The sequence below is a fragment of the Coffea arabica genome, chromosome 2c (genome assembly GCF_036785885.1).
Source record: "Coffea arabica cultivar ET-39 chromosome 2c, Coffea Arabica ET-39 HiFi, whole genome shotgun sequence".
Classification (NCBI taxonomy): Eukaryota; Viridiplantae; Streptophyta; class Magnoliopsida; order Gentianales; family Rubiaceae; genus Coffea; species Coffea arabica.
Genome location: NC_092312.1, coordinates 24623159 through 24648697, shown reverse-complemented (window position 1 = coordinate 24648697; position 25539 = coordinate 24623159). Strand labels below are relative to the sequence as shown.

The 25539-nt window shown below is 35.5% G+C and overlaps 4 protein-coding genes and 1 long non-coding RNA gene across 5 annotated transcripts; 3 read left to right on the top strand and 2 right to left on the bottom strand.

The window, feature by feature from the left end:
* The first annotated feature begins 612 nt into the window (after positions 1 to 612).
* Positions 613 to 6585, top strand: LOC113727023 (DNA-directed RNA polymerases II, IV and V subunit 8B-like). Its single transcript, XM_027250979.2, has 5 exons — positions 613 to 791; positions 1336 to 1460; positions 2520 to 2674; positions 5578 to 5672; positions 6213 to 6585. The coding sequence occupies exons 2-5, from the start codon at positions 1388 to 1390 to the stop codon at positions 6322 to 6324; spliced, it is 435 nt and encodes a 144-aa protein (XP_027106780.1). The 5' UTR covers positions 613 to 791; positions 1336 to 1387; the 3' UTR covers positions 6325 to 6585.
* A 1936-nt stretch (positions 6586 to 8521) lies between these two features.
* On the top strand, positions 8522 to 9739 carry LOC113723146 (acidic endochitinase-like). Its single transcript, XM_027246384.2, has one exon. It carries the CDS (start codon positions 8541 to 8543, stop codon positions 9432 to 9434), a length of 894 nt encoding a protein of 297 aa, XP_027102185.1. The 5' UTR covers positions 8522 to 8540; the 3' UTR covers positions 9435 to 9739.
* Positions 9740 to 10276: 537 nt separating this feature from the next.
* Positions 10277 to 11326, bottom strand: LOC113722916 (uncharacterized). The gene is made up of 2 exons (XR_003456849.2): positions 11185 to 11326; positions 10277 to 11058 (listed from the first exon to the last, which is right to left on the bottom strand). It is a non-coding gene; the product is annotated as an uncharacterized lncRNA (long non-coding RNA).
* Positions 11327 to 12119: 793 nt separating this feature from the next.
* LOC113722907 (acidic endochitinase-like) lies at positions 12120 to 13324 on the bottom strand. The gene has a single exon (XM_027246140.2). It carries the CDS (start codon positions 13184 to 13186, stop codon positions 12293 to 12295), a length of 894 nt encoding a protein of 297 aa, XP_027101941.1. The 5' UTR covers positions 13187 to 13324; the 3' UTR covers positions 12120 to 12292.
* Positions 13325 to 15292: 1968 nt separating this feature from the next.
* On the top strand, positions 15293 to 21293 carry LOC113727022 (pentatricopeptide repeat-containing protein At1g08070, chloroplastic-like). Its single transcript, XM_027250977.2, has 3 exons — positions 15293 to 17530; positions 18044 to 18129; positions 21014 to 21293. The coding sequence occupies exon 1, from the start codon at positions 15420 to 15422 to the stop codon at positions 17256 to 17258; it is 1839 nt and encodes a 612-aa protein (XP_027106778.1). The 5' UTR covers positions 15293 to 15419; the 3' UTR covers positions 17259 to 17530; positions 18044 to 18129; positions 21014 to 21293.
* The last annotated feature ends 4246 nt before the right edge of the window (positions 21294 to 25539 follow it).

Here is a 25539-nt window from a genome sequence, read left to right as displayed (position 1 = left end):
CGAATTCCATAGTTTGTAAAAGCATAAGGGGCCAAATTAAGCTCCAGGATCATTCTTTAAATGTATATATTACGTAATTGCTTTCATGTCATATTCAATCTCCCAGGAGAAATAAAAAAGGGTAAACAACAAAAAAAATCCCGGTGTATAGCTATTTTACAAAAAAAATTCCCTATGATTTAAAATCACACATGTTAGTATCTCATGTTTGAAATAATTTGAATAACGACGGAAATTGTTAAAACAAACGGTTTTGAGTGACATGAAAAAAATATCCTAATAATATAAGTAAAAAATAGCCTAAAACAAACGGTTTTTGATTCATTATTTTCATTCACTAATAATATAAGCAAAAAAATGTTGATTTCTACAAGTTTGGAGCAAATTTGAAAAAGAATCATGGTTGTTTTATTAAGGTACAAGGGACAAAAGAGGTATTTCAGGTCAAAATTTACCTTAAAAAATTATTTTTTAAAAGAACCACGCGCATTTCGAGCACGTGTACATCGCATCCGCCAAATTTAACAATTTTTTTTTATTTTTTACTTTACTTTAAACTATGAGATACCTACGATGTGTATGATTTGAAACCATAGGTGAGCTTTTTCGTTGTTTACCCAATAAAAAAAAGGAAACAAATACAAAAGGGAACGATCCCTTCATTCGTTTCGGCTCTCCGCTCACGTCGTCGTTCCCTAAACCCTATAAACCCTTCCTTTCTCACCAATTTTTTCATCTACCTGCCAGTTTCTTCGTTCCATTTCCAACCAATTAAGCTACCACCATTATAGGTCGGTTCTCTCTCTCCCATTAAACTATAGTGCTGGTGTTTATTCTGTCTTTTTCTATTAATTGACTAATTTGCTCCACAGAGAATAAGGTGGTTTTCTTGATGGTTTTTTTTTTTTTTGCCCTTTTCCTTGTCTTAATTGACTTAAAATGTTTACATTTAAAAATTCTGGGTTTGATGGACATTTGCAAATTGCGTTCTTTTCTTCTTCCTTCTGTGAGAAAAAGGCAGATTTTTCTTTACTGAACATTTTTAAGTGGTGCTTTTAGCTGGTCCAGTGGTTTTAGCTGGTGAATTAAACCCGCCCCCCCTCCCTTTTCACATCCCCCAACTTCCTTTTGTTGTGTCTGTGTTGGGGGCGGCGGGAGGGGGGGGGGGAGGGGGAATGTTTAGTATTTGGAAGATTCTTTTTTCATCTTTATATATTAGGCTTTTGATTTTTTAATGTTGAATTATATGTCAAAGCCCGCTTGTTTTATAAGCTTGCGGATGCTATTACGATTCGTACTTAGACTAACAGGTCGACTAATTTTTGGTTTGTGCAGATTGTATATTGGAATAGGTTTAGCACTTTGGGGAGGTTTAGTTCCGGTGAAGATGGTGAAATTTCATTTTGATGACATCATTGAGGTTCAGGATGTGAATGTTGAGGGCAAAAAGTATGACAAAGGTATTTTGCCTTCTGTCTACTCTTTGTGAAAACAATGCTTTGTGCCAGCTATTGATTTTTCCTGAATAATGCTTGCTTCCAGAATGTTCATGTTTGGCTGTATATAATTGCAACAAAATTCTTATTGGGGTTTGGATTTTCCCATTCCAGTGGATGTTTAGAGAGCTTTTCTATGGATAGACTTTGTATTCATGTCTTCTTGTGCTTTAGATTGTGATGGATTTGTTTCTTCATCGATTCAATCCCTGCAGTCTTGTTTTGGTTGTATCTTTACCTTTATTCTATCACTCTGTGTACATAGATAAGATCCCAAAAATTATTTAGGTCCAGGCAGGGGAAGCAAAGAATAGCATCTCATGCTTCTTCCAGGTCTCTAGTTGTGGACTTAGATATATGAGCCTGCAACAAAGGATTTAGGCTTTTGTTTTTCCATTGTATTGCATTGAAGGATAGCATTTATGAAATCGTGTTAGGAGATTTCAGCTACAAAGTGTGTTTCCCTGATATGTTTGATGTGGTGTGATTTTGATGAGTTGTAGTGCCTTTTATCATATTATGCATATTACAAAGAATTTCACTATTTTGTTAGTCAATTGATTGGTAGATTTTGGTAATGCTGCATTGTTGGCTATTGTTTGGAAGATACATTTAAAATATTAAAATCATGCAATTGGTTTTGAATACTGAATTTTTCACATTGGCCAGTTCAAAAGGGAACCATCCTCATTTTCCTGTCCTGGACATGTTTGATTGGTGCCCATGGACATTCATGATATAGTATTTTGTTTATTGTTCATTTTCCTGAAGTGATTACCTAATCTTATTTATAGAGGCGTTTCATAACTTTCTTAACATCATTTGGTGATTTCATATCTTTGTAATGGCAATACATTTAAAACAGTTCAGGAAAATGGAAATGGTTTTGTGCTCTAGATAGAGTTCAACTTTACTGTGAAAATTATGTAATTAACATGATCAAGTAGGTATTTTGGATGTCTCTGTCTCATGCAATTGCATTTACTGGAGATTTAGCTAAGATTTGCTGATGCATTTGTACAGTTTCTCGTGTTGATGCAAAGAGTGAGGATGGTGAGATCTATATGCAGCTAGATGTGAACTCCGAGTTATACCCTATGCATCCAAAAGAAAAATACAGGATGGTGTTATCTGAGACTTTGAACTTAGATGGGACAGCTGTTACAAGCCATTCTGAGGTGCTCTTTCCTTCTTCGTCCTTTTACAGTATGTGTTTTTGTTCTGACCAAGGTTTGAGGGAAGAAAACTTCAATTTTCATTTTGTCGGTCACAATTTCTTATCCGGATGTCAGTTTCCTTCTAAAATTCTGCTACTCTTCTCTGTCTGGAGTTGAACTTAAAAGACTGCAAACGAAATTCCCTCAGCATCATTTTTCTAGAATGTTTTAGTTTATGTTATGCTTCTTGCGGACAACTGGAATTTAATACAAATTATGTTGGTATTCTAATATCACATGCTTCTTCTTTGCAAATCAGAAAATTGTATTTCCAGAAATGGTACTCGTCCTGTTTGAAGACCAAATTATAACATGGACCAATTATCGTTTGGTATTTTTAGTGTCTTTCCTAGTTAATGTACTTTACTCTGGTTTTGCGTTTTGTATGGATACTTCTTCCATGATAAAACCAAATTATACATACACGTTGCTGCTGTAGGATTCTGGCATAAAGAGTGACTAATTGCTCCTTCTCATGTTATCAGTTGTCTCAGTGGTGCTTTGTGTAGTTTTCTTCTTTGACCTTGTGGATTTACGCATGGTTTTGTAGCTTCTGGGATTCAAGATACTGACCACTGTGAATTATTATTGCTTTTTTCCCCTTCTTTTTTGGTGACTATCAATGTTTTAAAACCCGGACCGTCAATTGAACCGGTGAGGTGAAAGGGTCGAGGTTCAACTGGTCGGACCGGTTCAACCTCGGTTCAATGAATTTTTTTAAAAATAATTTATATAAATATATATATGCACAAAATAAGACATGCAATGGACTAATTTAAAACTTTATATGATGAAAAGTTCACTATTTTTGAATAATTTGGATTTTCAAAAATAAATTATTTAAATTATAAGTTAAAACAAAGAAATTTCATCTCAATTTCAATTATATCTACCAAAAAAAATCTTAAATCCAACCCAAAAATATCACAATATTTTGAAATTATACAAATTCACGTCTATGAGAATTTGATATTGTGAATTTAAATTTTAATTTACGTCTTTGAGATTTAAAGATTGTAATTTAAAAAAGAAAGTTTGAAGTTCGAAAGAAGTTAAGAGAATTGAAAATAGAAATGCAAACTTGATAAGAAACAAAAAATGAGATAAAAGTGAGTGGTTGTGGCATTAAATAATTTGGGTTAAAGAAAAATAATTCTTTTTTAACTTTTTCCAATTTAATGGGCAAAAACAAAATTAAAAGATAGAAGAAAACATCAATAAATTAAAACTAATGAGGTTTGATTAAAAATGGAGTGACAAAAGAAAAGATGAGAGAGAAAAGAAAGAGTTGAAGATTAAAAAGAAAGAGTCATGAGAGGATGAGATTTTGTAAGAAAAATGGAAAAATGAAATATAGATGTTTGTTTTATATAAATAAGTTATCAAAAAAAGCAAATAAGATGTGATGGTGCAATGGTTACTACATTGGTCTTCTATTACAAAGGTTTTGAGTTCGAATCTTGATAGAAGCATTTTGCAAAAAGAAAAAAAAAAAAAAAAAAAAAAAGGAAAACTCAAAAACCGGTTCAACACGGTTCACCGGTTTTTCTGGTTTTTACCGGGTTTGACCGGTTCTCTGGCAAAGTCAACCAGAGCATAGAACCGGACCGGTGCTATGGCCGGTTCGCGGTTCAACCGGTCCAACCGGCTGGTCCGGTCCGGTTTTCAAAACATTGGTGACTATGGTCCTGGAAACAACAAAGCTTGGAGAATCTCAATATAAATTGAACTTTAGAAGGCTCTCACAAAGGTTTGAGATGGTAGTCTGTAGCCCAGATTACAATTTAAAAATTATCATATGAGAAGTTATTTATGACAGTTGCACCACATGATGAAATAACTCTTTAGTTGGCTTGTAAGCGGGGTAATGTTGTTACCTGATGCTAAATTTCTTTTCTTGTCAGTGCATGTATTAATATAAGGAAAATTAAGGGTCAAGACTTGTTAAAATGGGGATGCAAGTTATTTTATTTCCCTTTTTTTCAGAGTCTACTGATAGATAGTGTAATTACTGCTTGAACGTAGTGATATCAAGAGAAAAGGTCAATATTTGATAACGTTGTAAAGGTAATTTAGTTTCTTTCAGTGTATCTAACTATACGTATTCCATTTGTGTTTAAATGTACTAATGGAACAAAATGAGGATTGATATTCTGAGTTGATGGAGCATAACTGATTTAGGGCCGGGACAAGTTGTGTTCGAAAGGAGCTTCATCCTTTTTTCCCTTTTCTGCTTTTTGCTGATTGTTGTAAGTTTGACTCTCAGCATATCAAGCCCTTGGAATTCTATGGATAACACAGTTCAAATGTTGTTTCTCTACGGATAACAGCATATCATGTTTGTTGTCTTTTGTATAATGAGAAAACAGCAAGTTGATACTACTTTATGCATGAGTTTTTTGAAAGTACAAACCCTCTGATTTTTGTTAGTGCTCTTAAACTTCTGCAGTTCTTTTCTTTGTTAACATAGATTTGCAGCTTATCTCTTGTAGCTGAATTAGTGCTGTTTATGTGGCTATTACCTTTCTCGTGATTCTTTTAAAGTATGCTCATTTAATTTTCGGCAATTGTTTATTTTACGCTTCTATTTTGGTTATACACAAAACTATTTCCCTTCTTTTGAGTCTGTAGATCAAAGTATTTTATTGTTATCCTAGTTCATTTCCTGAATTAGAAACTTTGATTAACAATCGAAAAGTTGATTTTTTAAAATTAAGTTATTTTATTAGATTTTATTTTATTTTTGGTTACTGTCATTTATAGCAATTCAGGATGTTTGGTCTCTGATGATGAACTTTTGTGTTTGATCTCAAAATCTTAAAGGCTTACAGTGGTTAATAAACTTATCTGCTTTCTGATTGCAGGCCAAGCAGAAGTCTCTTGCAGACAAATTTGAGTATGTCATGCACGGCCTGCTGTATAAGATCTCGGAGGAGAAAGCAAAAGCTGGTGTAAAAGTGTATGTATTCTGTGCCTGCTTATTCATGAGAAGTGTGTTGCCTGTTTCTTGTTTTACAATCCTCTTGGTATTGAGGTGATCATCATGTGGTTATGTCTTTTCTTGGTTCATATTTGAAACACATCGGTATTTACTGCAAATCATACTCAACATGGTTAGATGTCAAAATTGACGAGCAACTGAATAGGTTGCTGTTCTGGCTGGTTTCGAGTCTCGCCAAACTGAAGGATTATGTCAAGTTCTTTGAGGAAAGAAATCAGAAAAAAGGAATTGCAAAAAAATGGGGAGCCAACTCCAGTTTCATCTATTTGATTAGTCTTTACCGGTTAACTAATTTGAGTGTTATTTAGGACCAGACTTGACAAGGACTATTTCCGGTTGAACTGGCAGTCCTGTCTGGATTGAGAACAAATCTCAGAAAACTGTACCACTGATTAAACGATTTTCATAACTGGAAGAGCAAATTTCAAGCTTTTTGCTTAATGTTGAGTTTCCACATGGATTAGCCCTGATGATTTAGCTTGCAAACTATTTCTGCAGGGTCGTGTATATATCATTTGGAGGGCTTCAGCTGATGGTAAGGGGTGCTCCCATAAAGATGCATAGATACAAGGTTGATCAAAGGTTGTTTTTACTCTTGAGGAAGATTTAAAGCCTCATTTCACTCTTTAATGACAGTCTATTAGGCGATGAATTTTGTGCATCAATGGTCAGTGTAATGTAACTTTGAAATTTATCTTCTTGGAAGAAAACCTGCATGAAGCGTGGAAACTCTCTTTTCCGGACTTCATTATGGATGTAATTAGTTCTGTGAATGTGTCTGTTTACTTCTGAATCAGATGATGTTGTTATTGCACTTCATTTGGATGCTTGTACATTTAAAATATTGTGATCAAACTTGCTTCACTCGCCATCCATCCAGTCTTCGATTGAATAGCGTGCAATTTAATTACTACTCTGTCTTCAACAAATGGACACCATTTTTGATCCTCAGTGGTATGGTTTTGAGTTCCTCAGCTAAAAGGTCCCAAAAATTGGCATGTGGTCCGCTGCATACATGTGCCGGTTTCTGGTCCCAATAAATCATCTTTTACTTGGTTTTTATGTCTTGTGCTTGTAATTGCTTATTTTGCAAGAGGATTTGATCTTGAAGGCGTGGTGCTGCCGACTTTAGAAGATGTTCAACTACTCTTTTGTTTCGATTGAGAAACCCTGTTTGCCAGCTGCAACAGAAACAGACAGGAAAGAATCTTTCTTTCCTCCTATATTTTATCATGCCTGTTCCCTCTTGAGCCATGGTACATTAGCATTCCATCTTCATTGTCGTGGTTTGCAAATTGCACCCCTACCCATTGAAATCGGCTCAGCAGCATCCACTTCTTGTGGGCTAATAGAAATTTGCCTATGCATGAAGTCTAAATTTACAACACTAATTTTACATGAATTCTATACATTACCATGCAAAACAGCAATACACATGATTGATTGCATGGCTCTGGCATTTTATGTTTGATTAAACTGGTTGCAATACAAAATTCATAGACGTGCACGTGCCATAAAAACAACTTCTGCACAACGAAACAGAGGAAAGGAGGTGAAAAGAAGAAAAAGCAAGAGACAATTGGACATCTAACAGAAAAAGAATTATGAGAAGGGGAAATGTTGCAGTTACTGAGTAAAAAACACAAATTCTTAAATGTAATAGTATAACTAATTAGTAATTTGTATCAGTATAAATGTATAATTATTAGTATAACAAATAATAGTAATTATATTACATATACATAAACTGATACTTACAACTAATAATATGATTATTATAGGGCAGAGGTATACTCCTTCGTCCCCGACCCATTTTTAGTAGGGGTAGAAAATGATCCCCGCTCTGCCCCATCAAATCCCTTCAAGTCCCCGACCCATTTTTAGTAGGGGTAGAAAATGATCCCCGCTCTGCCCCATCAAATCCCTTCAAGTACTCGGCCGAATTGCCATCCCTATCAACCATCATTTTTTCCCTTTGAAGTCCATCAACCTGACTTCTGATGGTATGATTTTACTCTCAGAATACATAGTTTACAAAGACATTCTGAAGCGTTCTTAAAGAGTCAAAAGTTTATTTAAATTGAGTAATTTAAAGAGGCAGCCTATATAGTTCGAGGGGTAATGGGTACTTCAATTTGAATATTTTCAGAGTTGCAATTTTGATGGCTTTTTAAATCAATCTTTTGCCGTAGATGCAATTTTGATGGCTGTATAAAACAACCTCGGAAGGAATGGTTCAACTTCAAGACAATTGGGCTCAATTATTAAGGTCTGCAATGAGTTTGAAGCCTTTTAACAACTTATGGAGCATTCAATTAAAATCAATAAGAAATCAAAGGATGACGATAAGCTATACCGAGTAGTCACGTAAAAGATTTGGAATCAATTGTTAATACTTTTAATTTTGAGTTCTAATGATTTGTAATTACTAGTATATGTCTGTATCAACTCTTACCTATCATATGAATGCATGGCAGTATCAATAAATTTGTTTTCTTTCAAAGATCCATCAAAGTTACTTTTGTCAGCATGAACGCATTATGGCAAAGGGATGGTTGAGTCAAGGGCCTTTGGCCCTGCTAAAGAACTGAGGAGGAGTCAAATTTTGCAGCAATGGATGAACTTTTGCCTGTGTACTTAATCATCGCGACCCCCGTATACGCTGTCCTGATGTTTGAGCTTTACTGTTTAGCTACGCCAATCCATAAGAGATAAGACAACGCAACAGCATCAACTTCTGTTCTCTAGTTGGATGTCCTCTATAAAAGTCAGGCTCTTGAAAACTTCCAAGCACTGCAAATTGAAGAACATAAATTCTTACCACAAATGGCATCTAAACCAGCAACTTCAGCAACATTCTCCTTCTTTTTTCTGTTAGCACTTGCTGTGGGTTCTAATGCTGGTGAAATAGCTATCTACTGGGGTCAGAATGGAAATGAAGGCACATTAGCAGATACTTGTGCCTCCGGGAACTATGATTTTGTGAACTTAGCTTTCCTTTGTACATTTGGTAATGGGCAGACTCCTCAACTCAACCTTGCAGGTCACTGCGATCCATCAGTCAATGGGTGCACCGGTTTGAGTTCTGATATCAAATCTTGCCAAGCCAAAGGAGTCAAGGTCATTCTCTCCATTGGAGGAGGAGCAGGGAGCTATTACCTTGCCTCTGCAGAAGATGCCCGACAAGTTGCAACTTACTTGTGGAACAACTACTTAGGAGGACAGTCATCTTCACGGCCCTTAGGTGATGCTGTTTTGGACGGGATTGATTTTGATATCGAAGGACGAACAAACCAATACTGGGATGTTCTTGCAAAATATCTTTCTGCTTATAGCAACCGCGGCAAGAAAGTTTACTTAACAGCAGCACCTCAGTGCCCTTATCCTGATGCATGGGTTGGAGGTGCACTTCAGACTGGTCTTTTCGACTATGTTTGGGTACAATTCTACAACAATCCTCCATGCCAATATTCTGGTGGAGATTTGAGCAACCTTGAGGATGCGTGGAAGCAATGGAAATCCATCCCTGCAGGGAAGGTCTTCCTTGGATTGCCAGCTGCTCCCGATGCAGCTGGAAGCGGCTTTATTCCTGCTACTGATCTTACCTCACAAGTGCTTCCAGCAATTAAGGATTCTGACAAGTATGGAGGTGTTATGCTGTGGTCTAAGTATTATGATGATGAAACTGGATATAGTAAATCCATTAAGAGTGATGTCTAAAAAACTCCTTGATGTTAGGCATCTGTAAACTTTAACTCCTTGAAGTGTCATGTAAATGTGTCCAGCTTGTGTCTATAATCATTTGTTTCCTGTCTACGTTCATGTGAGTATGTGAGAGCTTGTCCTTAATTCTTAATGGAATTTAAGTGGCATTTAAGGACAACTAGTATCTGTGCTCTTTGCAGGTTCTAGTGTACATTCATTGAAGGGCTTCACTTTGCGCCCCTTTCATCTTCCGTTCAAGAATGTTAGTTGCATGGAACTCAATTCACCACTGTATTTGGCAAATCAGATGCCATTCTTGATCTACTGAGCAGTTTGGTTTTCCATTCCTTATGCGCCAATTTGTGAACTGGCAAGTTATAAATCAGATCTTCTTTTTCCATTCTCCACAGCAAGTGCTGGCTTTTGTACTGTAAATCTTTGATTGCGTATTTTGCAAAGTTAAACCATTATTTCTCTATGCATCATCCAAGCTGTTATCTGGTAACGAACACGGGCACAACACATTTACCTTGTCTTTTCAATCACAGATAACTCCAGGGTGCATAGAAATTATGAAGTACATTTCTAGAATTATTATGCTGAAACCATCCACTTGAGATCTCCCAGTAATCACTGGAGTGCAGGACTGCAGCTTCAAATTGCAGTAACTTTCTTGGGAAACGAACCAGAGAGTATGTCATCATAAAATTCAGCAGCAGGATCAAGTATGCTCAATTAAATGACTATACAGACCTATCTAATAGCTCATTTTAGAAGACTGAGAGAATACATGAGTTTTTGCAGAACCATAGGCAACCCACAAGACAAAATTTGTTGGGAGATTCAGAAATTTCCAATTCAGCAAATCCGAGAAGCTCCATCATCTTCCCATCTTACTTCAAAAGAAAGTAAAATTGGATTTACAACTAAGTATATTACGATTCCTAAGATAAAACTACTTGGTACAACTTTAGCATGGCCACAGTTCCAGTTCAAACACACACACACAATAAAATAAAACAACCTAGTACCTACTCTCTAAGGACACAACTAAAGTTAGCATCTCTCAACATTAATTCCACTAGGCATTTAGAGTTGAGTTGAAGGACAACTCCCCCAGATACTAGTAAGTATCTCGTTAGTAAATTTGGTTTCATCAACTATTATTCATCGACAAACGAAAATTCCTGCTACACAAAAACAGTTGTAGGACAGCCTTTCCAGTTATCAGTCATATACTTCCAACTACAGTTATGGGAGAGTATCAACTCCAGACAGAAACAAACTCAATTCAAGTATACAGCTTGCTTAGTCCATAGGAAGTGATATAGACATCCATCACTCAATTACTGGATGTGCTTTGGCATTTCACCTTTCCTCAACAGAGATAGAGAGTACTCTGCGGCATCTATAAGGTCCTCAATGTTGTGGATGGATCGTTCTTCAGAACCCAGCATAAAGATTGCACGAACCTCGGCTTTCTTGGACAATCTAGCAGCCAGATTCAAAGGCAAAGCGGGCGAGTTGAGGCTCCTTAAAATCTGTCTATACAGTGAAAGTACTCTTCCTCTGTTTCTTGCTAAGTCCTCTGCTGTTGCCCATATCAGACCCTTTGCCATCTCCCACTGATCACTCTCTCCTGTACAAGAAATAGCAGCACCATTAGCGTGGACATTATATCAAACACTTGGTGTGCAATTAGAAAAAATGTCCCAATTGCTAAACCATCAACGATTCCCATATAGCTTAAGCTTCTTGTTCTTACTAGATGTGAAATGTGGTAATTGGGTTTCTATAAAGAGGTGCTGAAACTGTGATTGGATTAGCCTGCTTTCGCCTTCTTCTCAGGTGAATATTAAAATAGATGGAGAAATTTATTTCATTAATCTGACCTTACTAATTGATTAAATTACCTATGAGCTATGATGAAATAATAATCGTGTCAATAATATTATTTTGACCAAGCAATAGTTTCACCAGCAAAGTGGTGGTTGTTATAAAATATGTAGTAGCCAGGAATCAAGCAAATTATAATAACCAAAGAGTAAATTTTTATCCACACGAATAGTATATATGGTATTACCGTTAGATCCGCGACATATGAGTAAAAATTGAATTTCAAATTTAAATTTTGCATAACTGTTATCATCCGATGTTAATAGTGTGTAGGAGCGATTAATCCACAACGAAATAGGACTTTTTTATAAAACAAAAAAAAAAGACATTTTTAATCTTTCAAATGTGTAAGCAAGCTTATTTCTTATTTCATTGATATTAAATTAATACAAATCATGAGTATATTCGAAAGATATTATATTGTTTTTTAGGTAATTGAGTGCTTGGAGCAATAATATCTTTCTCCTATGGATGTCCTTTGCAGTCAGTTTGTTTGTTACTATCTTAAAGGCAGACAATATCGTATCAATAGATTGTTATTTTCTTTTTTTAAGTTTTTTTTTTGGCAAGAAAGGGTAGGATTTAAGAAGTAAGGAAGGGGTTCAAGAATTAGAATTAAAGTCTCTAATTCTTGGAACCTCAGCCTTAGAATGGACAGTTAGATTGCAAGAGTTTGTATTGTTTATAGATATTCAAATTATAATGTGATTGAATTACAATTAATATGTAATAGTCCTATCATTTGTTAAACTATAATTATAATTTCCATTTTATTGGCACTTACAATTTATAATTAAACCAAGATTTAAAAAAAATCAGGATTCATTAACAAGTGAATTGGCAACCAGAATCTCAATTAGGGAATCATTACATTTTTTGGACAAAATTTTTATTATACGGATCGACAGCAAGGGACACTGTAGAATCATACATTTGATTTCATGCTCGGTTGAAATCAAGAAGAAGTTGTTTAGAGTTTAGACATGACTCTTAATGGATTTGCTATATCCAGTTTCGTCATCGTAGAACTTGGACCACAGCATAACGCCTCCATACTTGCTGGAACCCTTGATTGCTGGAAGCACTTGCGAGGTAAGATCAGCAGCAGGAATGAAGCCACTTCCAGCAGCATCAGGAGCTGCAGGCAATCCAAGGAACACCTCCCCGGCCGGGATTGAAGTCCATTGCTTCCACGCATCCTCAAGATTCCTCAAGTTCCCACCAGAATACTGGCATGGAGGATTGTTGTAAAATTGTACCCAAACATAGTCGAAAAGACCCGTCTGAAGGGCGCCTCCAACCCAAGCATCAGGATAAGGACACTGAGGTGCTGCCGTCAAATAGACCTTCTTTCCGCGTTGGCTATAAGCAGAGAGGTATTTGGCAAGAACATCCCAGTATTGGTTTGTTCCTCCCTCGATGTCGAAGTCGATTCCATCTAAAACAGCATCCCCCAAAGGCCTTGATGATGAATGTCCTCCCAAGTAGTTGTTCCACAGGTGTGTTGCAACTTGTCTGGCATCCTCAGCAGAGGCGAGATAGTAACTCCCTGCACCTCCTCCTATGGACAGCATCACCTTGATTCCTTTGGCTTGGCAGGATTTGATTTCGGAACCCAAACCTGTGCAGCCATTGACAGATGGATCGCAATGGCCTGCGAGATTGAGTTGAGGAGTCTGTCCATTGCCAAACACACAAAGGAAAGCCAAGTTCACAAATTTGTAGTTCCCTGTGGCACAAGTTTCAGATAATGTGCCCTCGTTTCCATTTTGACCCCAGTAGATGGCTATTCCACCTGCATTAGAACCGAGTGCTACTGATAGCAAAACTAACAAGGAAAATGCAACTGAAGTCTCTGATTTGGATGCCATTATTTGTATTGACAGGAAGGTTGATGGACGTGGGTATTTATAGAATAGAGCGTGCAAATCCCATGTAATATAATTAGGATTGGGGCACAATAGCAACAATTAATTTAAGTTCAAACATCAGGATAACGTACACGGGGTTCTTGAATCTTGACATGATTAATCAGTCTGAAGTATGTATCCATGTTTGTTGCTGCATATGTTGACTCTTATTTAGTTTTCTACCTAGGCACGTCGAGTCATTTCAATATTGTGAAATGACTCGATATGCAATGTCTTTATTTTATTGGATAGTAAATTATTTGAGATAATTTTTTTTTTAACAAATAGTAGTGTGACGCGTTTTTAGATGCGATGCGTATGAAATAAAATAGAGATCAGAAGATAATGTTGATAATGTAAACAAATAAAATTCGACAAATAATCTGGCGTCCAAACAAAATTATTGAAGTTTTTGGTTAGTTTTTACCATCATTTGCTAAATATAAACCATGAAGACATCAGTTGATGTGATTGATCACCACAAAGAGCTGTTTGATTTATCCTATTAACAATTATTACAACGTTGTTATGCGTTAGCAAAGAGCGCATATCATAATTAATTAATTAATTAATATTCCTGCCCATCAAAATCATGTAAGATGAGACTGAACGCATATCACATAATTATGGTTCTGCCCATCAAAATCATGCAAGATGACGCTTAAGGCTACTCCATCTTCTCAACCATTAAGCTACTCTTACTTCGCATATTGTCTGCAAAAAAAAAAAAACCCACTTATAGTTGAACCAATTCAAGCCTTGTGGGTGATCCAATCATTGGCTAAAATGGTCATGTGTCATGTGCAGTGCGCTTGGTCTTGTGAAGTGACCAAATTACCCCCCGTCAAAAGGTCTAATTTTGTGTACCTTTTAGTTTATTGATTCTCATAATTGAAGTTTATTTTAGTGTATATTGGTTTATGGCTGCTAAAATCTATTAGCTTATGGCTACTAATTCTTGTAGTATCTTTATTACATATAAGAACATAATGAAAAACATGATTGTTTAGTACATTGCACTCTAGTATGTTTTATTACTTCAAAAATTTTTTCTACGGGTCTAATTATCTAAAATTCATCTTGATTTATTTTATTCGTTCGAAAGTTTGTGTAAAACTTTTTTTTATGAGATTCTAAATAGCAAGGGCAAGATAATTTAGTCAATTCACGAAATCATTTCCCACTGCATACGACTAATTTAGCCTAAAATTGAATTGCTTGACCCAATTGTATTTCATTGGGAAAGTTGTAATAGCATAAGGATGGGATTGGCTCAATTAAACTTTCAAGGGGGCAATGTAAAGAAAAGGCTTCTTTTTAAAAAAAATGTTTTTTTAAGGAAGTTTATTGGAATTAACCCTACATTTTACTTTCTTATTTCAATATGATATTGACCTAATCAAGTTACAATTTTTTTTCTAGCCATGAGAATATAAAAAAGTAGTGCTATTTTTCTTATTTAGACATAGTGATCTTTTTTTTTTTTATTATTGTATTGTTTTTGGTTGTCTAGAAAGGTGATTCATTCATAGACAACTTGTTCATCTGCTAACAAAATGAGAAAATATTTAAATGAAATTATCAACCCAACCACACCATTGATGCTAAAAAACTTTTAGGTTGTTTCGTGATCGTTGTTTTTTTTTTTCCGTCCTTTTTTTAATTGTGTTTTTGTTGTTTATTCTTTTTTTCTCAGTTAAGTGACAAGTGCTTCTTATACTGATGTTTCTGTAACTTAGTACTATGGGCTTTTATACAGTTCTATGCATATTTTACTCTTTTCATTTTAGAATTATCTCTTTCTTTTGAAGCAAAGCAAATAATTAAAAAATTATAATATAACATCAGTAGTCTAAATTATCAATTTTTTTTGTATCAAAAGGAGGAATGAGATTTAAAAAGCGAGGGGGTTGAGATTATCAATTGTTGATTATTATGACATACAAAAACCTTTTCCAAAAAAAAAAAAAAAGAGTAAAAAACCCAAACTTGAACTAGCAAACCGAAAACCATACTAATAAAAAACCGTGAAATAAAAGTATATGAGGCAAAGATGCAAATATTTTCATTAGACTATTACTTTGGTCCACTTTCCCGCCAGTAGTCATACCGTTAAAACAGTTAATTCGGGCTCTTGAAACTTATCCAATTTCCAGCCGTTCATCTCCAACATCCATCAAAATTCGCAACCACCATGATAACCTGTTCTTCATCGTTCTCACCACACCATTTGATTAACTCCCGAGATTTTCCGTTCAAATCCCTGAAGGATTTCTCATTCCTCCACTCATGCAAATCTATAAAAGAACTTAAGCAAATCCACGCTTTGATCGTGAAAACAAGCCCATCAATTGAAATACAACAGCTACTATACTCCAAGATGCTACCTTTATGTGCTTGCTTTACCCCCTTTACTGATCTCAGCTACATCCACTCCCTGTTTGCTCAATTGTCTGACCCAGATATCAATCTCTATAACACCGTTATTCGATGTTTTTCCGGTTCCAAGAACAAAGAAACTTGTATAGTTGTGCTGTTATTTTATCTTGAGCTGATGAAAAATGGATTAGTTGCTGATAGCTATACACACCCTTTTGTTTTGAGAGCGTGTGCGCAGTTAAATGCCTTGAGCGAAGGGGAAATGATTCATGCCCATCTGGTGAAAACGGGGTTTTTCTTAGATTTGTATGTTGTGAACACGTTGATGCGTTTATATGGTGCTTGTGGAGTTGTTGACAGCGTTAGGAAGGTGTTTGATGGAAGTCCTGAGCGGGACTTGGTATCTTGGACTACGTTGATTCAAGGGTATGTGGACAATGGGCAATGGAGAGAAGGAATAGATATGTTTTTTGACATGTGTGAATCAGGACAAAGAGCTGATGAGAAGATGATGGTTGTTGTAATCTCTGCATGTGCTAAATTAGGGGATTTTAGTCTTGGCAAGAAGTTACATGAGTATGTAGTCCACAACAACGTGAATTTTGATGTATTTGTTGGGAATGCATTGGTGGATATGTATCTTAAATGTGGCGATGCTGATTCTGCTTGTAGAGTTTTCAAAGAGATGCCAGCGACAAATGTTGTTTCTTGGAATTCTCTGATATCAGGACTAGCTCAGAAGGGAGATTTTGATGGAGCTATGAATTTGTTCAGGGAAATGCAGGTTAATAGAGTTAAGCCAGACGCGACGACTTTAATTGCTGTCCTTAACTCCTGTGCTAATTTAGGTGTACTTGACTTGGGGAAGTGGGTTCATTCCTATTTGGATAGAAGCCAAATTAAGGCAGATGGGTTTCTGGGGAATGCTCTTGTAGATATGTATGCAAAGTGCGGAAGCATAGTTGACGCTCTAGGAGTTTTTGAACGCATGGAGCATAGAGATGTGTTTACATATACTTCTGTAATTCTTGGGTTGGCTTTGCATGGGGAAGGAGAGGTGGCACTTAAACTTTTCACCAAGATGCTTGAAGTGGGCATTCATCCTAATGAAGTGACTTTTGTTGGGGTACTGGCGGCATGTACTCATGCAGGGCTTGTGGAAGAAGGGCAGAAGTATTTCACGGACATGTCCAAAGTGCACAAAATTGAACCTCAAACAGAGCACTATGGGTGTATGGTTGACCTTTTTGGAAGAGCTGGGCTTCTCTCCGAGGCCATGGATTTTATCGAAAATATGCCCCTGGAGCCCGATGCCTTTATTTGGGCAACTTTACTGGGAGCTTGCAGGTTACATGAAAAACTTGAGCTTGCTGAAAGCATAATGGAACACCTTGCTCGCATAGAGCCTGAGAAAGATGGTGGGTATGTTCTTATGTCAAACATGTACGCCTCAGCGAATAAATGGAGCAAAGCATTGCAGTTGAGAAAAGCAATGAAAAAGAGAAAATTGAAGAAAACTCCAGGATGCAGCTGCATTGAATTGGATGGAATAGTTTATGAATTTCGGAGTGGTGATACAGCACACCCTAAAACTGAAGGCAGATATGCAGTGCCTAATAAGATATCATTTCAGTTGTATGATGCTATCTACTGATGAATGATATCTATGTAAATAGTGGAAACGGATAGAAGAAACACATATTTCCTCACTTATCTATGTAAACAAGAGACTGTAATTGCATAGCAGAGCTTGCTGTTGCTGCAACTCATTGAAAAAATTTCCTCGTCACACTTATCTAAGAGATTCTACTCTGCAGAAGTAAGCCAAATGAAAACAAGTCTGTTATCCATTTGTAGCCCTGTCAGTCAACAGTGCCGAGTAATCTTGGGCCATCCATGGTACTTTTAGCTCAATGCACTCTACAGGTTAGCCACTTTGATAGCGTTTCAGATACTTATCTTGCATAGCTTTGTACTGTATTAAACAGATTCAAATCAGTTGGAAATGCTAATGAAATTGAGTTAAAAAATGCAATCATTACTTGTATGCAAGCACCATAATGTTGTGCACCAGATATGAGTTCCATGTTGAATATTTCATTTTGAATTGCTGTATATATGATTTACCGCCGATTGAGTTATGTAGCCTGTTATAAGAATCGGGCAATTTTGTTGTCTTCCTTCCCTCTGAAGGGAGCTTCCTGAAACTATACAGGACGCTTGAGAAGCAAAATACTTGTGAAACATGTAACAGCAAGAGATGTCAAGAGAGGTATTACTTCATAGTGATACTGTACCTATCGATGATAAGAGGCATAGTAGTTCATACCCTCCGGATGTTATTCCTAGTGAATAAAGCAAATTCAGATACTATAGCATTTTAAAATATCTTGATGGTATTATTTGATGTAGTAGAGTTTTCATTTTTTTCCATTGCAGGCTGGGGAGATTAGAACTCGACTTTTGCTCTGTTTCTCTCCAAGACTCTCATCTGGCTCTAGCTTGTTAGCTCCATGTTACCACTGGTAAGAAAGTAAACCATATCCTTTACCTCTCTTAAATTCAAGAAGTGCAAATTTCACCAAATACTTGACCCCTACACTCCAGACCAAAAGAAGAATTGTACTATGTGACAAAGTGGACAAAGTATATATGGGTTTTGAATTTTTTTTTTGGGCTAAAAAAAATTCTCTATGTTCATTTTTGATAGTTGAAGTCGAAAATGCACAATAATCCTTGACAGATGTTTCCCTTGGTAGAGTTTTATTTGTTTGTTTATTTTTAATAATAATAATAGTAATAATAATAATTAATAATAATAATAATAATAATAATAATAATATTATTATTATTATTATTATTATTAATTATTATTATTATTATTATTATTGACTTGTTAAGCAAATGAATAAACACTTTTACAAGTGTAAATGGAATATATCAAATTTCTTAACCATTATGTTGCAATAGGTTCCGAATTCCTTCTGTCAACTTATGATTTACTTTCATTTAAACTTTATAGTCCTTGAACAAAATTGTGAGTGACATACAAAATTTGTCTTATTCTCTGTTACACCTACCTATTTGGTACAGTGTTTGATTCATAGGCAAATATCAGTTGAGATTAATATATGTTGACACACTTTTCATAAAATTAACTGATAGACAATATTGAGTTAGAGTTTATTCATTAGTGTGAAAGGTTTAACTAGTATCTAAGTTCATTCTATTAGGTGTACCATGCATAAATATGATATGCCATTTAATGAACTTATAAGCAATTATGTTATCTGAAATGACCAAATAGCCTCTTGAGACATTCATTAAGCTCTGGCTTCAACATGGGTGTATTTGGTTCTCTGCAGATACAGGATGGTATGATGCGAATGCAATAATCTTTGTTGGGATTCTGGGCTGTTCTATTTGCGTTCCCATTATTTTAGCCACAAAAAGAATAGTAAATTTATTTAGTGTTGTCTACTTCTTTTTGTGTCAGATGCAATATTTTGCTTAATATGTTGCAAAATAAAAATACAAATGAACTACTTGTGTCGAATTCTTGGTTAGAGTTGCTTGGAATCAAGATGTTACTTTTCCAAAGAGAATTATATATAATTATTAGTTTTTTGTGATTTTTAATTCATTTAAGATGTAGGTTTTTCATTCATCACGTGACAGGTGATGCTCTATATCTGCAATGGATGTTAGTCATCTTGTTATATGGTGAAAGAGAATTTCACAAACCAAAAAAGGTCATCATGGAACAGGAATTAGAGCTTCAATATGATTTGACGTACTTGTTTCAAGAACTATATTTTGATCTCTTTGCAAGTTTTGTATCTCTTCTGTAAAATTCTTGGAAATGCCTGTTGCATATGGTCATGATGTGTGTATTTGGGATTCTTATCTAGGGATTCTTTATGAGCCCAATAAGTACCAAACTCCTTAAGACTTATCCATACTCAAAGTACTCAGATATGTGGCATTTTTCCAGGTTATCAGTATGCAATAGTTTCTTCTAAAACATAGACATAAGAAAGAGAGAGAAACAGACTGTTAGTTTGTTCCCTAGAAACGGTCGAGTTTGATGCCCCCAAACTTAATATGCTGATGAGTTGAGCTACTTTTCCGACAAGTCCATTTCAAATCAACTGACGTGCTTGCTTTCAATTCTTAGCTCTTGGGAAACCAATTATTAATAATTCCCTGAACTACCTTAGATCTGGCCAGCTCAGAGATAGACATTGATTATTGAACTTAACATCAAGAAGTTAGATTGGAAAGCACGTCAAATAATGCCCTTATCTTTCGGAACTATACTTTTGTAAAAGAACCAAAGAGTCATCTTTAATTTAGTAGAATTGTTGTTTTGTTTCAGAAATATATTGAGCTCCTTAACCTCTGAGCCAAGGAATCAGAGGATCATCACTAATTTTAGTTTAAAGACTTGGAAAGTCTGGTTTTCCTGGACCAACACAGAATGCTAGCTTGGAAAAGAAATGCCACTGCCCATATTTCCATATCAGTGTTATCAAATTGCTTTGGCCTTGACTAATTTAGAAAAAAAAAAATTCTTGTTCATCTTTGGTAATTGCTTTTCTGGCATTTTGTACCCAAAAAAAAGTTGCTTTTCTGGCATTCAATCTTCCAGTTTTTTCATGAAGCAGACGCCCTCATCAACATGGTCATAAGCAGTTCTGTACATTAAAGTTAATGCAGAAGCAAATTATCAAGTTAACTGAAAGATTTTGAGCAGCAGCTTAGATGATTTTTTTATTATTCTTTTTGAATTTTACCTTCACTTAAAGAGCTTCCTTTCTATCCATGGGATGGTAAGATGGACTGGTGCTTATCTTCTGACACTCTTAGCTTATCAGAATGATAATAGGTGAATCTTAAACTCTTTATCTATTTTTAAGAAACACATTATGCAGATATATGCAAACCAGATGCATACGTATATGTGTTTTATATTCTCTCTCTCTCCCTCTCTCCCCCTCCCCTTCTCTCTGAGCAAGTGTGCCAGCTTGTTAATGTTCATGCATCTGTTTAGGAAAGCCAGCAACCACCCTTTGGTATCTCCACTTAATTATTGAGAAGCATGTTTTACATTTCCCAACCTCTATAAGAAAAAATCGATACAAGCAGTGAAAAGAGCATGAGAGAGAGAGAGAGAGGCCTGGAGGGCAGTGCACAATTTTTAACTACTATATTTAGGATTTGGAATTCCTGCAAATTTGACTAGTGCATGACATGGCTCATTTTAAATGGGTGCTTGATAAGTGATCCTTTATTTGTCACATAAATCAATACATACTTAGGTCTCAATTTAACATAGTTTGTTCTGAATCGTGACTTGTAAGATCATCATTGAAAAAAGAAGTTTTTTCTAATTGAAACCATTGTTAGGTTTGTTGAAGAAGCAACATATAAGAAGTCTCGAAGCATGTTCATTCTCTCTGTGGAGGAGTAACCTTGGCAGCTATTGCTGTGGGCAGAACTAAAAAGGATTTATCCTGTACAATCTTGAGAGACAAAATAGGATATACTTGAATCTAATGCAGCCATTTCACCTTCAAATCTACTTGTACATTTCTGTTTTGTGCCTTGTAATTCCTTTTTCTTTTATGTGATTCTCAGTCTTCTATATCGAAAATTGATGATAGCAGGCAGTTATTCCTTTCGGGCATGTCTTCTTTTTTTTTTTTTTTTTTTTTTTTAAATTAATCATGGCCTTTCTTATTGGACTAAATTTTAGGTTGCACAACATATAAAGGTAGTGCTGGAGATTCTGCTTGAAAGGATCTTTTCCAGCTTCTCACCACCTCCTCATTGAGGAGAAAGCTAACTGCATCCTACTCCGGTGGCTTGTCTTTTGTCATTCCTTTCGTAAGACAATTTTGAAAGTAAGCAATACTTGCTGCACATGCATTTATTAATCTCTTCACTTCGGATGCTTAGCAGTTGCCTGAAATCATAGCTGTGGCAGAGTCATAGTCTGTCCATGATTTATCATTGATTCTCTTGATACACAGTGTGTGGTTTGGTTTTCTCCTTTAGTTTGCTTAATAATGTTGTGAGATTTTCTTGACCCTGTTTTACTACACTTCAGGCAAGTGATTAACACGCATATCTCTGGTGGTTAATGGCATTTGATGATCATAACAATTGTGTGCAACCGCATTTCACTGTCTAATGATTAACTTGGTTACTCCAAAGATTAGAAAAAGAATCACAGATCATCCGGATGCCATTAGGTTCTTATAGCTAACAATATGGACATATTCCAGTGAGTAAAAATTTCTGATGCCAAAGACAATAATATTGTGATACTTTTGTTTGCAAGTCAGTTGTTTGATATTGCCAGGAATTGCATTCATTTTTACTGAACCTTTTAAACTCATCTAGCAATTAATCGTACAAGTTCGTAAACGTGGAGTGTGAAAGATTTCCTTTAAGCAACTTATTAGAGATTAAACCAGTCTGCTCGTACTGCAAGTGAGAAGTCTCGGGTTCGAATCTCCCCATTTATACTATTAGTAAAACAAAAAAAAATCTACTCATCCTGTGGGGATTGTTTGGCAAGAATAAGACATTAGAACATTAACGTGAAACAGGGCTAACTAATAGGAAAATCAGCTATGCTTTAGGCACATCAACTTTCCATGACCTGATTTTCTATTCAGCCCCTAAATAATTGCTTTGACCACCGTACATATCACCTACAAAACATATGTTGGGATGTCTATATTTTGTTTGTATTAGAAGATAAATAAAAGGCTTTATTTGTTTCTTTTATAAAGAAAAAAAAAAAAGAGAGGATGATATTACTTCTGAGATTCATGAAGGGGGGGAAGCAATCTCTTTGGTAATTTTCCCACCTCTGCGGTTTTGTTTATTACAAAGTTAGATGGAAGGGTCCTTGTGGTATGTGCTGCGGAGTGCAAAATAGGAAGTGAGCTCAGTGTCATTTTTTTTTTTTCTAGAAATGGTCAGATTTTATTCCAATGTATTAATCAATAAGGTGAATTATATTTTTAGATTAGTCATAATTGTTGTTTTTTTTTTTTGGGTATGGTGAGAAACCTAATTAAATGGTAAGTAACAGATTAGGCTCCTCTCCAGTTATATTGGAGAGAATCCCCCCCTCCATTAAACTCCAAAAAAATTAATTTAGAAATTATTTCAGAGAATCGACACCATCCATAATATATTTTTATCACTGATATTAGTAATACATAAAATTTCTCGTGTTAAATTGATTAAGTTTTACCCTCTGATTAATCATTACAAATTTTGTTACTACAATTTTACCTTACACAGCACACCAAAGAGCATCTATGACATAAATTTCTTTCTTTTTTTTTTCATTTTTTATTTTTTGAAGCGACATAAAACTCATCAGTATTGTATACGTTAACTCTTCTTACCATTTGATTTATCTAAACCTTGTCAAAATTATGCACTAATATAATAGACTGTTAGTTGGAGGCTGCTTATGTTAGTTGGGAAGTCCGGTTTGCATGGAGGAATTCACTGGCGGGAGTGGGACCCACGCTTCAACTGTAAATTGGATGCTGAACAGTAAGTACTAGGCTGCAGCACCAATTAGCAATTCTCGACTCAACCGATTTAACAACAACGTTGTTGTTGTGGAAACCTGAAGGCTGTATCAATGGACGATTTGTAAGAACTCGTAAGCGGTCTATAGTTTTGAAGATGCAATCTGACCCATGATGATGATTATAGGAGTCGGGATCATGTAAATTTTTTTTTTACCAAAAAAAAAAAAAAGTTACGAAATATTTGCAAATTGTATGAATGCAGATGCAACCACTGGGCCTTTGGCTCAGTGGCCACCACCTTATCGGTGGAGTGGGAGGTACATTTCTGCGGTTTGTCTCCAAAAAATCTAAATGGGTGTGCTGTGCACCCGTCTGATCCGGTGGTGGTTCAGTCCCCTTCGACTTATTCCTGGGCCTCCTTAGACTCGCTTTCTTCCCCTTAGTGTAGAATAGATTAAGTTTATCGTTTTCGGTAAAAAAAAAAAAAAAAAAAAGTATGAATGCAGATGCCAACTGGCATCGCCCAGAATATTTCTTTTTCAATAAAATATTAAAATTTCATTAATTTTTTAACAAATTCGTCATTAGAATATGTAATGCAATATACAGTTGTGTTATAGAAACGCGCTGAAGTTGTTGTAAAACTAACAAATCGAAAGAGGCAGCCAAGCTTGGCCCTACGAGATCCGTCCCCACGCTGGGACACACTTCTCATCTGGAAGTTGTTCCCCAGTCCTCTGAAATTCTTGTCTAATAAACCAAAGAAACCATCAACATTTTAGTGCACAATTTATGTCAACCAATCCCTATTCCCTATACAACAAAAAAAAATTAAAAAATAAAATAAAGAAACTATATTCTAAGAAGAGGTTACAAATTAATCCTCAATTTTCATTTCAAATACGCGCTTTGTTTATAAATTTCAATACTAATACTAAATGATCGATCCTTATGTTACTTGCCACTAACGTGGTGTTAAACGTACAGTTTTCAAATAAAATGGCGTAAATTTAATCCCTTCCAACATAGAAGTTAAGACTTGAAAGTAAAATAACACTACTAACGTTAACAAAAGTAGCACCTACTTCCAACATAGAAGCGAAGACTTGGAAGTAGGTGCTGTCTTTGTTAACGACAGTGTTATTTTATTTTTTATTTTAAATGTAAATGAGGGATTTTGAAGTGTTATTCTATTTTATTTGTATGTAAAGTTGTAATGTCAACTGTTTTATAAAAAGTTGGATATTTTTTTATTATAATGCTCATAAACGCATCAAATGAGATTAATTAAAGTGGCTGCCTAATTTGAAGCAATTATGTGTTTCTATAAACTTGCAATCAAAATGAGAGAGCATGAGAGTGCCATAGAGATGGGTTGTCTGCTGTATGTATTACAATCGCAGCATGTGTTCAATGGCTTTGATTGACTGAATGTGCTCTCTTTAATTTGGACCGTCCACTTAAAAAATTTAATGGATAATCTCAATTGAACTGAGCTCATTCGACTAATCTAGACCGTTCAACGCAAGGCTGGTTGCTCCTGCAATCACTCAATTTAGAGTATTTTACACTTCTACTCCACAAATTAATAAAAACAGAGTTTTTCTAGCATTATTTGTCTTTGTCAATGTTCATTGTACGCTCCTCAGATCTTTGAAAGAACTGATACGGATAACTTATGATGTGTCTATTTAAGTATCACTTTTAATCACAACAAACATGTCCAATTTCATCTTAAGGCACCATTTGGATAGAAGGAAAGGGAAGAAAAGGAAAGGATAGGATTCTGTGAGAGAGAAAAAGAAAAGAGAGCGAGAGAGAGGAAACCGTCCGTCCATCTTGTTTGGAATATGGAAGGAAAAGAAAGGAAACTGAGAAAATCAGTGTCCTTTCATCTTATTAGGAATATGGAAGGAAAGGAAAGAAAACTATCACGCAGAATTGCAAATGAACCGAACTGCTCGGGAGCGACTAGAGTCAAAGGTCAAGTTCAAAATATTAAACCTGGCTCGCGAGCTCAAGTATATATAAATATATATATATTATTTTAATAGTAAAATTACATATATATCCTTAATATTTTATTATTTATTATGAAAAATATTTATTTGTTATTTTTATTAGATTAATTTCCGGAAACTCGAGCTAACAAGCTGCTCACGAGTCAAAAATTCGAGTTATGTTATGAGCTGACAATTCGAACTGCTCGCAAGCCTTGTCGACTTGAGCTCGAGCCTGGCTTTTCTTGGTCGAGTCGAGGTTGATCACTCAAAACTACCTGTTATTAAATTGAGTTTGGCTCGATAAATTAAAAATTCCACTCGACTCGACTCGTTTGCAATCCTAATCGCGTGTTAGTTATATTTTTAT